The following is a 16197-nucleotide window of genomic DNA, read 5'->3' on the forward strand; positions in this document are numbered from 1 at the left end:
GATTTTCAGAAGGCGTTTGATAAGGTGCCGCACAAGAGGTTATTACAGAAGGTTAGGAGTTGGGGGTAGGGTGTTAGCGTGGATAGGGGATTGGCTGGCAAATAGGAGGCAGAGAGTGGGGGTCAATGGGTGCTATTTGGATTGGCGGTTGGTGACTAGTGAAGTGCCCCAGGGGTCTGTGCTGGGGCCTCAGCTATTTACCATTTATATAGATGATCTGGAGGAGGGAACCGAGTGTAAGGTGTCGAAATTTGCTGATGACACCAAGATTGGTGGAACGGCAAATTGTGCGGAGGGTGTGGAAAGTCTGCAGAAGGATCTAGATAGGCTGGGCGAATGGGCCAGAAACTGGCAAATGGAATTTAATGTTGGCAAGTGTGAAGTTGTCCACTTTGGTAGGAAGAATGGTAGGAAGGACTATTACTTTCATGGTGAAAAACTGTAGCATGCGACGGTGCAGAGGGACCTCGGGGTCCTTGTGCATGAGTTGCAAAAACCCAGCCTGCAGGTGCAGCAGGTGGTCAGGAAGGCAAATGGGATGCTGGCCTTCATAGCGAGGGGGATTGAATATAAAGGTAGGGTGGTCTTGCTGCAACTGTACAGGGCACTGGTGAGGCTGCAGCTGGAGTACTGTGTGCAGTTTTGGTCGCCGCACTGACGCAAGGATATTTTGGCCTTGGAGGCAGTGCAGAGGAGGTTTACTAGGCTGATACCGGAGGTGAGGGGGTTGGCCTATGAAAAGAGACTAAATAGACTGGGTCTGTAGGAATAACAGATGTGTAGGGTATAGGGCTAACGGTAGGACTCTGAATAGTGTGGATGAACAGAGGGATCTAGGTGTATGTGTACATAGATCCCTGAAAGTTGGGAATCAAGTAGATAAGGTTGTTAGGAAGGCATACGGTGTCTTGGCGTTTATTGGTAGGGGGATTGAATTTAGGAGCCGCAGCGTCATGTTGCAACTGTACAAGACTCTGGTGTGGCCGCACGTGGAGTATTGTGTGCAGTCCTGGTCCCCACATTATAGGAAGGATGTGGAGGCTTTGGAGAGGGTGCAGAGGAGGTTTACCAGGATGTTGCCTGGTATGGAGGGGAGGTCCTATGAGGAGAGACTGAGGGATTTGGGGTTGTTTTCGTTAGAAAGAAGGTGGCTGCGAGGGGACCTTATTGAAACATATAAGATGATTAGAGGTTTAGATAGGGTGGACAGTGATAGCCTTTTTCCTCGGATGGAGAAAGCTAGCACGAGGGGGCATAGCTTTAAATTAAGGGGTGGTAGTTATAGGACGGATGTCAGGGGTAGGTTCTTTACCCAGAGGGTGGCGAGGGATTGGAATGCCCTGCCTGCTGCAGTTGTAAATGCACCTAGTTTGGGGGCGTTTAAGAGATCTGTGGATAGGTTTATGGATGGAAAGGGTTTGGTTTAGGTTAGAGGGTCATTGCTTTTTAACTGGTTGGCGCAACATCGTGGGCCGAAGGGCCTGTTCTGCGCTGTAATGTTCTATGTTCTGTGTATTCGGAGTTTAGAAGGCTGAGGGGGGGATCTTATAGAAACGTATAAGGTAATGAAGGCGATGGATAGGGTAGAGGTAGAGAGATTCTGCCTGCTTAGAAAGGATAGCAGGACTAGAGGACACAACCTCAAGATAAGGCGGGGGGGGGGCGCAGTTTAGATCAGAGTTGCGGAGGAACTTCTTCACTCAAAGGGTGGTGAATCTCTGGAATTATCTGCCCGTTGAAGTGGTGGAAGCTACCTCGCTAAATATATTTAAGTCACGGGTAGATAGGTTTTTGATAGACAAGGGAATTAAGGGTTATGCGGAGAAAACGGGAAAGTGGAAGTGGATCAGTTCCACTTTCCCGTTTTCTCCCCATAACCCTTAATTCCCTTGTCTATCAGCCATGATCTTATTGGCCATTACGGAGACTGTGGCCATTACGGAGACTTGGATGTCTCAGGGACAGGACTGGGTACTTCAGGTGCCAGGATTCAGATGCTTCAGGAAGGACAGGGAGGGTGGCAGAAGAGGTGGTGGAGTGGCACTGTTGATCAGGGACAGTGTCATGGCTGCAGAGAAAGAGGATGCCGTGGAGGGACTATCTACAGAGTCTGTGTGGGTGGAAGTTACGAACCGCAAAGGGTCGAAAACTTTGCTGGGTGTATTCTATAGGCCGCCCAATAGTGACAGGGAAGTTGAGGTGCAGATAGGGAAACAGATTCTAGAGAGATGTAGTAATAACAGAGTTGTCATGATGGGAGACTTCAATTTCCCAAACATCGACTGGAATATCCCTAGGGTAAGGGGTTTGGATGGGGAGGAGTTTGTTAGGTGTGTTCAGGAAGGTTTCCTGACACAGTATGTGGATAAGGCCACGAGAGGAGAGGCTGTACTTGACCTGGTACTGGCGAATGAACCAGGGCAGGTGACGGATCTCTCGGTAGGAGAGCATCTTGGGAATGGTGATCATAATTCTATCTCCTTCACAATTGCATTGGAACGAGATAGGATCAGGCAGGCTAGAAAGGTGTTTGTCTGGAGTAAGGGAAAATACGAAGAAGTCAGGAAGTTACTTGGACAAATAAACTGGAAGGAGGCGTTCTTAGGGAAAAGTACTGAAGGAAGGTGGCGGATATTCAAGGAATGTTTGGAGCTCTGCATGACAACGTTCCGATGAGACAAGGGGGTTTTGGTAGGTCGAGGGAACTGTGGTGCACGAAGGCTGTGGTGAACCTAGTCAGGAGGAAAAGGAAGGTGTACAAAAGGTTCAGGGAACTAGGAGATGTTAAGGATCTTGAGGAGTATAAGGATTGTAGAAGGGAGCTTAAAAGGGAAATTAGGAGAGCCAGAAGGGGTCATGAGAAGACCTTGGTGGGTAAGATTAAGGAGAATCCCAAGGCCTTCTATAAATATGTGAAGAGTAAAAGGATGAGAAGAGAAGGGATAGGACCTATAAAAGGTGAAGGGGGAAAGGTCTGTGTAGAACCAGAAGAAATGGCAGAGGTGCTTAATGAGTACTTTGCCTCAGTATTCACAGTGGAAACTGATCTGGGAGATTTTGCTACGGATTTGCAGCGGATGGAAAAGATTGAGTATGTGGATATTAAGGAGGAGGATATGTTAGAACTTTTGGATTCTATCAAGATAGATAAGTCGCCGGGACCAGATGGGATGTACCCCAGGATACTGTGGGAGGCGAGGGAAGTGATTGCAGAGCCCCTGGCGATGATCTTTGCGTCGTCAATGGAGACGGGAGAGGTTCCGGAAGACTGGAGGATTGCGGATGTAGTTCCTATTTTCAAGAAAGGGAACAGAGATAGCCCAGGAAATTACCGACCGGTGAGTCTGACCTCAGTGGTTGGTAAGCTGATGGAGAGGCTTCTGAGGGACAAGATTTACGAGCATTTGGAGAGGTTTGACATGATCAGGAATAGTCAGCATGGATTTGTCAAGGGCAGGTCGTGCCTTACGAGCCTGGTTGAGTTCTTCGAAAATGTGACTGAACACATTGACGAAGGAAGAGCGGTGGACGTGGTGTACATGGACTTCAGCAAGGCATTTGATAAGGTCCCCCATGCAAGACTTCTTGAGAAGGTGAGAGGGCATGGGATCCAAGAGCCTTTGGCCTTGTGGATCCAGAACTGGCTTGCCTGCAGAAGGCAGAGAGTGCTTGTGGATGGGTCTTTTTCGGCATGGAGGTCAGTCACCAGTGGAGTACCCCAGGGATCTGTTCTAGGACCCTTGCTGTTTGTCATTTTCATAAATGACCTGGATGAGGAAGTGGAAGGATGGGTAAGTAAGTTCGCTGATGACACGAACGTCGGTGGTGTTGTGGATGGTCTGGAAGGATGTCAGAAGTTGCAGCAGGACATAGATAGGATGCAGGACTGGGCGGAGAAGTGGCAGATGGACTTCAACGCGGATAAATGTGTAGTCGTCCATTTTGGCAGAACCAACGGGATGAACGAGTACACTCAAGGGCAGGAGTCTTAGTAGTGTTGAAGAGCAGAAGGATCTTGGGGTCCGGGTCCACAGGACTCTTAAATCGGCCTTGCAGGTGGAGGATGTGGTCAAGAGGGCGTATGGTGTACTGGCCTTCATTAATCGAGGGATTGAGTTTAGGAATCGGGAGGTAATTTTGCAACTTTATAAGACCCTTGTCAGGCCTCATTTGGAGTACTGTGCGCAGTTCTGGTCGCCTCACGATAGGAAGGGCGTAGAAGCTATTGAGAGGGTGCAGAGGAGATGTACAAGGATGTTGCCTGGACTGGGAGGCGTGCCTTATGAAGTTAGGTTGAGGCAGCTGGGTCTCTTTTCCCTGCAGAGATGAAGGTTGAGAGGCGACCTGATAGAAGTTTATAAAATGTTGAGGGGAATAGATAGGGTGGATTCTCAGAGGCTATTTCCCCGGGTTGAAATGGTCGCTACGAGAGGACACAGATTTAAGGTGTGGGGAGGCAAGTACAGAAGTGATGTTAGGGGTAAGTTTTTCACTCAGAGGGTCGTGAGTGAATGGAATCGGCTGCCGTCAGTGGTGGTGGAGGCAAACTCGCTGGGGTCTTTTAAAAGACTTCTGGATGAGTATATGGGGTTTTATGGGATTGGGGGTTATAGATAGGTCTATAGATTGGTAGGTGTTGATGTGATCGGCGCAACTCGTGGGCCAAAGGGCCTGTTTGTGCTGTAGTGTTCTATGAATGGCAAGGCAGGCTCGAAGGGCTAGATGGCCTACTCCTGCTCCTATTTCTTATGTTCCTATAACCCTAGAAAATCACAGCTCAGAAACAGGCCTATTCGCCCTTCTTGGCTGTACTGAACCATTTTTTTGTCTAGTCCCTCTGACCTGCACTTGGACCATATCCTCCACACCCCTCTCATCCATGAACCCATCCAATTTTTTCTTAAATGTTAAAAGTGATCCCGCATTTACCACTTTATCCAGCAGCTCATTCCACACTCCCACCACTCTGCATGAAGAAGCCTCCCACTAATATTCCCTTTAAACTTTTTTCCTTTCACCCTTAACCCATGCCCTCTGGTTTTTTTTCTCCCCTAGCCTCAGTGGAAAAAGCCTGCTTGCATTCACTCTGTCTATACCCATCAAAATCTGATACACCTCTATCAAATCTCCCCTCATTCTTCTACACTCCAGGGAATAAAGTCCTAACCTATTCAATCTCTCTCTGTAACTCAGCTTCTCAAGTTCTGGCAACATCCTCGTGAACCTTCTCTGCACTCTTTCAACCTTATTTACATCCTTCCTGTAACTAGGTGACCAAAACTATAAACAATACTCTAAATTCGGCCTCACCAAGGCCTTACATAACCTTACCATAACGCTCCAATTTTTATACTCGATACTCCGATTTATAAAGGCCAGTGTACCAAAAGCACTCTTTACGACCCTATCGACTTGTGACGTCACTTTTAGGGAATTCTGTATCTGTATTCCCAGATCCCTCTGTTCAACTGCACTCTTCAGAGTCCTACCATTTACCCTGTATGTTCTACTTTGTTTGTCCTTCCAACGTGCAATACCTCACACTTGTCTGCGTTAAATTTCATTTGCCATTGGTCCAAATCCCTCTGCAAGGTTTGAAAACCTTCCTCACTGTCCCCTACACCTCCAGTCTTTGAATCGTTGGCAAATTTGCTGATCCAATTTACCACATTATTATCCAAATCATTGATATAGATGACAAACAACAATGGACCCAACACCAATCCCTGCAACACACCACTAGTTACAGGCCTCCACCCAGAGAAGCAATCCTCCGCAACCATTCTCTGGCTTCTTCCATTGTGCCGGTGTCTAATCCAATTTACAACTTCCCCATCTATACCTAGTGACTGAACCTTCCTAATTAACCTCCCATGAGGGACCTCGTCAAAGGCCTTGCTAAATTCCAGGTAGACAATATCCACCCCCCTCTGTCATCCACTTTCCTGGTGACCTCCTCAAAAAATACTAATAGATAGGTCAAACGTGACCTGCCACGCACAAAGCCATGTTGACTCTCCCTAATAAGTCCGTCTATTGAAATATTTGTAGATCCCATCCCTTATCACACCTTCCAATAACTTGCCCACCATCGACATCAAACTTATTGGCCTATAATTTCCTGGATTTCTTTTGGAACCTTTTTTAAACAACTGAACAACATGAGCCACCCTCCAATCATCCGGCGCCTCCCTGGCGAATACTGTCATTTTAAATATGTCTGCCAGGGCCCCTGCAAGTTCACTACTGGCCTCCCTCAAGGTCCGTGGGAATACCCTGTCCGGCCCTGGGGATTTATCCACTCTTATTTGCCTCAAGACTGCCAGCACCACCACCTCTGTAATCAGTAAAGGTTCCATGACCTCCCTACCTGTTTGCCCTATTTCTGGAGTCTCCATGCCTGTTTCCTCAGTAAATACGGATGGAAAAAAAACATTTAGTATCTCCCCCATCTCTTTTGGTTCAATACACAGTCTACCACTCTGGTCTTCAAGAGGACCAATTTTATCCCTCGCTACCCTTTTGTTCCTAACATACCTGTAGAAGCTCTTTGGATTTCCCTTCACCCTGTCTGCCAAAGCAACCTCATGTTTTCATTTAGCCCTCCTGATTTCCCTCTTAAGTAGCTTCTTGCACTTTTTGTACTCCTCGAGCGTCTGATCTATTCCTTGCTGCCTGGACATTTCATACAATTGTCTCTTCCTCTTAATCACTATTACAATCTCCCTTGAGAACCAAGGTTCCTTATTCCTATTTACTTGGCCTTTAATCCTGACAGGAACATACAAACTCTGCACGCTCAAAATTTCTCCTTTGAAGGCCTCCTACTTTCCAGTTACATCCTTACCAGAGAACAGCCTGTGCCAATCCATACTTCCCAGATCCCATCTCATTTCATCAAATTTGGTCTTTTTCCAGTTCAGATCTTCATCCCGAGGACCAGATCCATCCTTATCCATGATCAGGTTGAAACTAATGGCATTATGATCACTGGATCCAAAGTGTTCCCTCACACTTGCATCCAACACCTGCCCTAACACATTTCCCAATTGGAGATCCAATATCACGTCCTCTCGAGTTGGCACCTCTATATACTGATGTAGAAAATTCTCCTGAATTCATTTTACAGACTCTACCCTGTCTAAACCTTTAACAGTATGCAAGTCCCAATCTATATATGGAAAATTAAAATTCCCTACTGTCACAACTCCAAACCGTGGTTTATTCCTCTTGCTCCATGTAGCAGGCTGGAGACGGTTCCAATCCCTGGGTCAACGTGTGTGCAGGAAGTATCTCCAGCTACAGCTCCTGGAAGCTCGAGGTTCAGAGCTGGAGCGGCGACTGGAGACACTGGGGAGCATCCGTGAGTCAAAGAACATCGTGGATAGCATATATAAAGAGAACAAAGAAAGTTACAGCACAGGAACGGGCTCTTTGGCCCTCCAAACCTGCACCGGCCATGCTGCCCAACTGAAGTAAAACCCCCTACCCTTCCAGGGACCATATTCATTTATTCCCATCCTGCTCATGTGTTTGTCCCCGACACCCCTTAAAAGTCATTATGCCTGCTTTCACTACCCCTGACAGCAAGTTTCAGCCACCTACCATCGTCTGTGTTTTAAGAAAAACTTGACTCATGCATCTCCTTTAAACCTTGCCCCTCGCACCTTAAACCTGTGCCCCCCTAGTAATTGACTCTTCCACCCTGGAAAAAAATTTCTGACCATCCACTCTGTCCATGCCCCTCATAATCTTGCAGGCTTCCACCAGTTCTCCCTTCAACCTCGGTTGTTCCAGTGAGAACAAACGAAGTTTCTCCAATCTCTTTTCAAAGCTAATAAGAACATAAGAAATAGGAGCAGGAGTAGGCCATCTAGCCTTTTGAGCCTGCCCCGCCATTCAATAAAATCATGGCTGATCTGAAGTGGATCAGTTCCACTTTCCTGCTTTCTCTCCATAACCCTTAATTCCCCTGTCTATCAAAAACCTATCTACACGTGACTTAACTATATTTAGTGAGGTAGCCTCCACCACTTCAACGGGCAGAGAATTCCAGAGATTCACCACCCTTTGAGTGAAGAAGTCCCTCCTCAACTCTGATCTAAACTGCCCCCCGCCTTATCTTGAGGCTGTGTCCTCTAGTCCTGCTATCCTTTCTAAGTGGGAAGAATCTCTCTACCTCTGCCCTATCCATCCCTTTCATTATCTTATATGTTTCTATAAGATCCCCCCTCATCCTTCTAAACTCCAATGAGTACAGACCCAGTCTATTTAGTCTCTCTTCATAGGCCAAACCCCTCATCTGCGGTATCAGCCTAGTGAACCTCCTTTGCACTCCCTCCAAGGCCAATATATCCTTCCGCAAGTGCGGCGACCAAAACTGCACACAGTACTCCAGCTGCGGCCTCACCAGTACCCTGTACAGTTGCAGCAAGACCTCCCTGCTTTTATATTCTATCCCCCTCGCTATAAAGGCCAGCATCCCATTCGCCTTCTTGATCACCTGCTGCACCTGCAGACTGGGTTTTTTCAACTTGTGCACAAGGACTCCCAGGTCCCTCTGCACCATAGCATGCTGCAGCTTTTCGCCTTTTAATTAATAATCCCTCCTACTACTATTCCTGCCAAAGTGGATAACCTCACATTTGCTAACATTATACTCCATCTGCCAGGTCCTCGCCCACTCGCTCAGCCTATCCAGATCTCTCCGCAGACTTTCCACACCCTCCATGCAATTTGCTTTTCCAATCATCTTCATGTCATCAGCAAATTTCGTCACCCTACACTCAGCCCCCTCCTCCAGATCATCTATATAAATGGTAAACAGTTGAGGCCCCAGCACCGATCCCTGCGGCACTCCACTAGTCACCAACCGCCAACCAGAATACCACCCATTGATACTAATGCCCTCCAGATCAGGCAGCATCCTGGTAAATCTCTTCTGTACCCTTCCCAAAGCTCCCACAATTCTGGTAGTGTGGCAACCCGAATTGAACATGATATTCCAAGTGTGGCCGAACTAAAGTTCTATGAAGCTGCAACATGACTTGCCAATTTTTCAACTCAGTGCCCTGGAAATGAAGGCAAGCATGCCATATGTCTTATTGACTACCTTCTCCACCTGTGTTGCCATTTTCAGTGACCTGTAGACCAGCACACCCAGATCCCTCTGCCTATCGATACAGTTAAGGTTTCTGCTATTTAATGTATATTTCCTACCTGTATTAGACCTTCCAGAATGTATTACTTCACATTTATCTGGATTAAACTCCATCTGCCATTCCTTCGCCCAAGTCTCCAACCGATCTATATCCTGCTGTATCCTCTAATGGTCCTCATCGCCATCTGCAAATCCACCAATCTTTGTATCGCTGGCAAACTTACTATTCAAACCAGTTACATTTTCCTCTCAATCATTTATATAGAACTAGAGGGCACAGCCTCAAAATAAGGGGGAGGGCAGTTTAGATCACAGTTGAGGAGGAACTTCTTCACTCAAAGGGTGGTGAGTCTCTGGAATTCTCTGCATTATGAAGACAGGTTGAGGGAGCTTGGTCTCTTCTCCCTGGAGAGACGAAGGTTGAGAGGCGACCTGATAGAGGTTTATAAAACATTGAGAGGAATACATAGGGTGGATTCTCGGAGGCTATTTCCCAGGGCTGAAATGATCGCTACGAGAGGACGCAGGTTTAAGGTGCTGGGAAGCAAGTACAGAGGAGATATTAGGGGTAAGTTTTTCACTCAGATTGTGGTGAGTGAGTGGAATCGGCTGCTGTTGGTGGTGGTAGAGGCGAACTCGCTGGGGTGTTTTAAAAGACTTCTGGATGAGTATATGGGATCTAATGGATTGGGAGTTACAGATAGTTCTCTGGCTTGGTAGGTATAGATGTGATCGGTGCAACTTGTGGGCCGAAGGGCCTGTTTGTGCTGTAGTGTTCTATGTAACTGAGCACTGAGAAAAAATTGGGCAGTGAATTTGCAAGGGAAATGATGTTTGACAAATCTGTTGGCTGCAGTCTGCAGTTCAGGTGCACTGATTACTCTCTCAACTCTGATCACACTGACTCCTGTTGCTACAGTGATTTATATTCAAGTGTCACTGACGGTTATCTTTCCCTTGGATCCAGGTGTCCGGCTGTTTTTCAGCACTATGCCCTTCAAACACCCAGCTGTACGGCCCAGTGTGCTGGTGCTTATACATGTCCGTCTACCGCCAGGATTCTCTGCCTCAGCTACTCCGCAGAGACCCTCCAAAGTTCACAAAGCTCTTTATACCAAAGGTGTGTATGTCACAGAAGAATCTGCAAGATTATCTGACATTTTACTTATCTGCTCTGAAGGTCTTCCAAAACCAAACTGTTACTGGCTCCTCTTCAACTGACCATTAATTACCTGAAATCTCGGCCTCAGCTCGCTTTCGTGGAGTATGTTGGGATCCTTCATTGATCCTGATGTCTGAGACTGTGCATCGATTGTCGATATTAATCCAGAAAATGTAACACATATTGGATCGTATTTCCCCTGACAATGGGTGGTGCAATGGGATGGACCCTTGATTAAGTAAGAAATCTCAAAACATCAGGTTTATTTGGTAGCAAATGCACAATGGCTTTGCTACCAAATGAACCTGTTGGACTTAAACCTGGCGTTGTGAGGCTTCTTATTGTGCTTACCCCAGTCCAATGCCAGCATCTCCACACCCTTGATTAAGAACAGAATAAAAGCAAGAATTGGACAATTAGGCTCTTAGAAACCATTCCACCATTCAGTACGATCATGACTGATGTATTACCTCAACTTGAAGTTCCTACTTGCTGCCCATATCCTTTGATTTGCTAAGAGATCAGAAATCTGTCTGTCGATCAACAGTGGAGCATCCGTAAACCTACCGGGAAGAGAATCCCAATGACACACATTCTCACTCCATCTCAGTCCTTCATGATAACCGCTTATCCTGAAACTATGTCTTTGTGTTCTCGATTCCCAGCCAGGGGAAGCAACTTCTCAGTATCTACCCCGCTAAGCTCCATCACTCAGAATCGTGAATGTTTCAATGAGATCATTTTTCTAAACTCGAGAGATTACAGACCCAATTTCAAGAACAGTTAGGGGATGCTAATAAATGGTGGATTAGCTAGCTACATCCACGTCCTGAGAAAGAATTAGAAAAATATTCAGCCTATCCTCACAGGAAAGTCCCCTCATCCCAGCCATCAGTCTAGTAAATGTTGAGTCGAAGGCTTAGGCCACGTGGGTGGCACAGTGCCACAGTGGTTAGCACTGCTGCCTCAGCGCCAGGGACCTGGAGATCAATTCCCGGCTTGGGTCACTGCCTGTGTGCAGTTTGCATGTTCTCCCTGTATCTGCGTGGGTTTCCTCCCACAGTCAAAGATGTGCAGATTAGGTTGTTTGGCCATACTAAATTGCTCCTTAATGTCACAGGATATGTACGTTAGAGGAATTAGCGAGGTATATGTGTGGGGTTGTGGGGATGGGACCTGGGGTGGTATTGTTGTCGGTGCAGACCCTATGGGCCAAATGGCCTCCTTCTGCACTGTAGAGTTTCTATGATAAGCTGTCGAACAGCAGTAGATCATTTGGCCTAACGAGTCTGTGCTGCTATTTACTGAAATCATGACTCCACTTTCCCACCTTATCCCCATAACCCTTGATTCCCTAACTGAATAAAAACTTTCACTCTACCACCTCCATTACGTGCGAGGGAGACTTGAGGGCAAGAGAAGAGTAGAAAGAGATTGAGCCATGACATCACAGCCAGTAGCTAAGTGATTGGCTGGTGACTGCTAAATGATTTTCTTTTCGTTTTTCTCTTGGCATTATAATTGTTGTTATGTTAACTTAAGGGTTAAGTCAAAGAACAAGAACAAAGAACAGTACAGCACAGGAAACAGGCCCTTCGGCCCTCCAAGCCTGCGCCGCTCATTGGTCCAACTAGACCATTCATTTGTATCCCTGCATTCCCAGGCTGTTCATGTGACTATCCAGATAAGTCTTAAACGATCCCAGCGTCTCCGCCTCCACCACCCTGCTTGGCAGTGCATTCCAGGCCCCCCTCACTCTCCGTAAAATATGTCCCTCTGATATCTGAGTTAAACCTCGCCCCCCCTCACCTTGAACCTGTGACCCCTCGTGTTCATCGCCTCCGATCTGGGAAAAAGCTTCCCACTATTCACCCCATCTATGCCCTTCATAATTTTATACACCTCTATTCGGTCTCCCCTCATTCTCCATCTTTCCAGGGAGAACAACCCCAGTTTACCCAATCTCTCCTCATAGCTAAGACCCTTCATACCAGGCAACATCCTGGTAAACCTTTTCTGTACTCTCTCCAAAGCCTCCACGTCCTTTTGGTAGTGTGGCGACTAGAACTGGACGCAGTACTCCAGATGTGGCCTAACCAACATTCTATACAGCTGTAACATCAGACAGTAATTTTTTTCCCTCTATACCCTGTCCTATAAAGGCAAGCATACCATATGCCTTCTTCACCACTTTCTCTATCTGTGATGCCACCTTCAAGGATCTGTGGTCCCTCTGTGTGTCTATACTCTTGGTGGTTCTGCCATTTATTGTATCCCCCCCCCCCCCCCCGCCCACACACATTAGTTCTACCAAAATGCATCACTTCGCATTTATCTGGATTAAATTCCATCTGCCATTTCTCCGCCCAATTTTCCACCCTTTCTATATCCTGCTGTATTCTCTGACAATGTTCATCGCTATCCGCAAGTCCAGCCATCTTTGTATCGTCTGCAAACTTACTGATCACACCAGTTGCACCTTCTTCCAAATCGTTTATATATATCACAAATAGCAGAGGTCCCAGTACAGAGCCCTGCGGAACATAAGGACATAAGAAATAGGAGCAGGAGTAGGCCATCCAGCCCTTCGAGCCTGCCCCGCCATTCAATAAGATCATGGCTGATCTGTCGTGGCTCAGTTCCACATTCCCGCCCTCTCCCCATAACCCTTAATTCCCTTGCCTATCAAAAACCTATCAACCCGAGTCTTAAAAATATTGAGCGAGGCAGCCTCCACCACTTCAACGGGCAGAGAATTCCAGAGATTCACCACCCTTTGAGTGAAGAAGTTCCTCCTCAACTCCGTTCTAAACCGCCCCCCACTTTATCCTGAGGCTGTGCCCTCTAGTCCTACTGTCCTTTCTGAGCGGGAAGAGCCTCTCCACCTCTATCCTACCCATCCCATTCAACATCTTATACGTCTCAATGAGATCTCCCCTCATTCTTCTAAACTCTAACGAGTACAAGCCTAGTTTATTTAGCCTCTCCTCATAGTTCAACCCCCTCAACTCCGGTATCAGCCTAGTGAACCTCCTCTGCACTCCCTCCAAGGCCAAAATATCCCTGCGCAAGTGCGGTGACCAAAACTGCACACAGTACTCCAGCTGCGGCCTCACCAGTGCCCTGTACAGTTGCAGCAAGACCTCCCTGCTTTTATATTCTATCCCCCTCGCTATAAAGGCCAACATTCTATTCACCTTCTTGATCACCTGCAGACTGGTTTTTTGCGACTCATGCACAAGGACCCCCAGGTCCCTCTGCACCATAGCATGCTGCAGCTTTTCGCCTTTAAATAGTAATCCCTCCTACTATTATTTCTGCCAAAGTGGATAACCTCACACTTGCAAACATTGTACTACATCTGCCAGGTCCTCACCCACTCACTTAGCCTATCCAGATCTAGAACATAGAACACTACAGCACAAACAGGCCCTTCGGCCCACGAGTTGCGCCGATCACATCAACACCTACCAATCTATAGACCTACCTATAACCCCCAATCCCATTAAACCCCATATACTCATCCAGAAGTCTTTTAAAATACCCCAGCGAGTTCGCCTCCACCACCACTGACGGCAGCCGATTCCATTCACTCACCACCCTCTGAGTGAAAAACTTACCCCTAACATCACTTCTGTACTTCCCTCCCCGCACCTTAAATCTGTGTCCTCTCGTAGCGACCATTTCAACCCGGGGAAATAGCCTCTGAGAATCCACCCTATCTATTCCTCTCAACATTTTATAAACTTCTATCAGGCCACCTCTCAACCTTCGTCTCTCCAGGGAAAAGAGTCCCAGCTCCCTCAACCTAACTTCATAAGGCATGCCTCCCAGTCCAGGCAACATCCTTGTAAATCTCCTCTGTACCCTTTCAGTAGCTTCTACGTCTTTCCTATAGTGAGGCGACCAGAACTGCGCACAGTACTCCAAATGAGGCCTGACAAGGGTCTTATAAAGTTGCAACATTACCTCCCGATTCCTAAACTCAATCCCTCGATTAATGAAGGCCAGTACACCATACGCCCTCTTGACCACATCCTCCACCTGCGAGGCCAATTTAAGAGTCCTGTGGACCCGGACCCTTCTGCTCTTCAACACTACTAAGACTCCTGCCCTTGATAGTGTACTCGTTCATCCCGTTGGTTCTGCCAAAATGGACGACTACACATTTATCCGCGTTGAAGTCCATCTGCCACTTCTCCGCCCAGTCCTGCATCCTATTTATGTCCTGCTGCAACTTTTGACATCCTTCCAGACCATCCACAACACCACCGACCTTCGTGTCATTAGCGAACTTACTTACCCATCCCTCCACTTCCTCATCCAGGTCATTTATGAAAATGACAAACAGCAAGGGTCCCAGAACAGATCCCTGGGGCACTCCACTGGTGACTGACCTCCGTGCCGAAAAAGACCAATCCACAACCACTCTCTGCCTTCTGCAGGCAAGCCAGTTCTGGATCCACAAGGCCAAAGGCTCTTGGATCCCATGCCCTCTCACCTTCTCAAGAAGTCTTGCATGGGGGACCTTATCAAACGCCTTGCTGAAGTCCATGTACACCACGTCCACCGCTCTTCCTTCGTCAATGTGTTCAGTCACATTTTCGAAGAACTCAACCATGCTCGTAAGGCACGACCTGCCCTTGACAAAACCATGCTATTTCTGATCATGTCAAACCTCTCCAAATGCTCGTAAATCTTGTCCCTCAGAAGCCTCTCCATCAGCTTACCAACCACTGAGGTCAGACTCACCGGTCGGTAATTTCCCGGGCTATCTCTGTTCACTTTCTTGAAAATAGGAACTACATCCGCAATCCTCCAATCTTCCGGAACCTCTCTCGTCTCCGTTGACGACGCAAAGATCATCGCCAGGGGCTCTGCAATCACTTCCCTCGCCTCCCACAGTATCCTGGGGTACATCCAATCTGGTCCCGGCGACTTATCTATCTTGATAGAATTCAAAAGTTCTAACACATCCTCCTCCTTAATATCCACATACTCAATCTTTTCCATCCGTAGCAAAATCTCCCAGATCAGTTTCCACTGTGAATACTGAGGCAAAGTACTCATTAAGCACCTCTGCCATTTCTTCTGGTTCCACACAGACCTTTCCCCCTTCACCTTTTATAGGTCCTATCCCTTCTCTTATCCTTTTACCTTTCACATATTTATAGAAGGCCTTGGGATTCTCCTTAATCTTACCCGCCAAGGTCTTCTCATGATCCCTTCTGGCTCTCCTAATTTCCCTTTTAAGCTCCTTTCTACAGTCCTTATCTCTCTGCAGACTTTCCACACCCTCTGCACAATTTGCTTTTCCACTCATATTTGTGTCATCAGCAAATTTCGTCACCCTACACTCAGCCCCCTCATCCAGATCATCTATATAAATGGTAAATAGCTGAGGCCCCAGCACCGATCCCTGTAGCACTCCACTACTCACCAACTGCCAATCAGAATAGCACCCATTGATACCAACTCTCTGCTTCCTATTAGACAACCAATCCTCTATCCACGCTAATACCTTACCCCCAGCTCCATGCCCCCTAACCTTCTGCAGCAACCTTTTGTGAGGCACCTTATCAAACGCCTTTTGAAAGTTGAGAAACACCACATCCACCGGTTCCCCTCTGTCTACTGCACTAGTCACATCCTCATAGAAATCCAATAAATTCATCAAACACGACTTCCCCTTAACGAATCTGTGCTGCGTCTGCTCTATCAAACCATTCCTTTCCTGGTGCCTCGCTATTTCTTCTTTGATGACAGATTCAAGCATTTTCCAACAACAGACGTTAAGCTAACTGGCCTATCATTCCCTGCCTTTTGTCTGCTACCTTTTTTAAACAGCAGCGTAACATTAGCCGTTTTCCAATCT

General features: G+C 47.1%; 1 protein-coding gene across 1 annotated transcript in view; it reads left to right on the top strand.

The window, feature by feature from the left end:
• Positions 1 to 16197, top strand: part of nup155 (nucleoporin 155) — a 242618-nt gene that overhangs the window by 44648 nt on the left and 181773 nt on the right. The window contains exon 10 of the mRNA XM_080189562.1: positions 10128 to 10280. Within this exon, the coding sequence (XP_080045688.1) occupies positions 10128 to 10280 (153 nt within the window). The remainder of the gene's footprint in view (positions 1 to 10127; positions 10281 to 16197) is intronic.

The sequence above is a fragment of the Carcharhinus amblyrhynchos genome, chromosome 5 (genome assembly GCF_965287045.1).
Source record: "Carcharhinus amblyrhynchos chromosome 5, sCarAmb.v2.hapA, whole genome shotgun sequence".
Taxonomy (NCBI): Eukaryota; Metazoa; Chordata; class Chondrichthyes; order Carcharhiniformes; family Carcharhinidae; genus Carcharhinus; species Carcharhinus amblyrhynchos.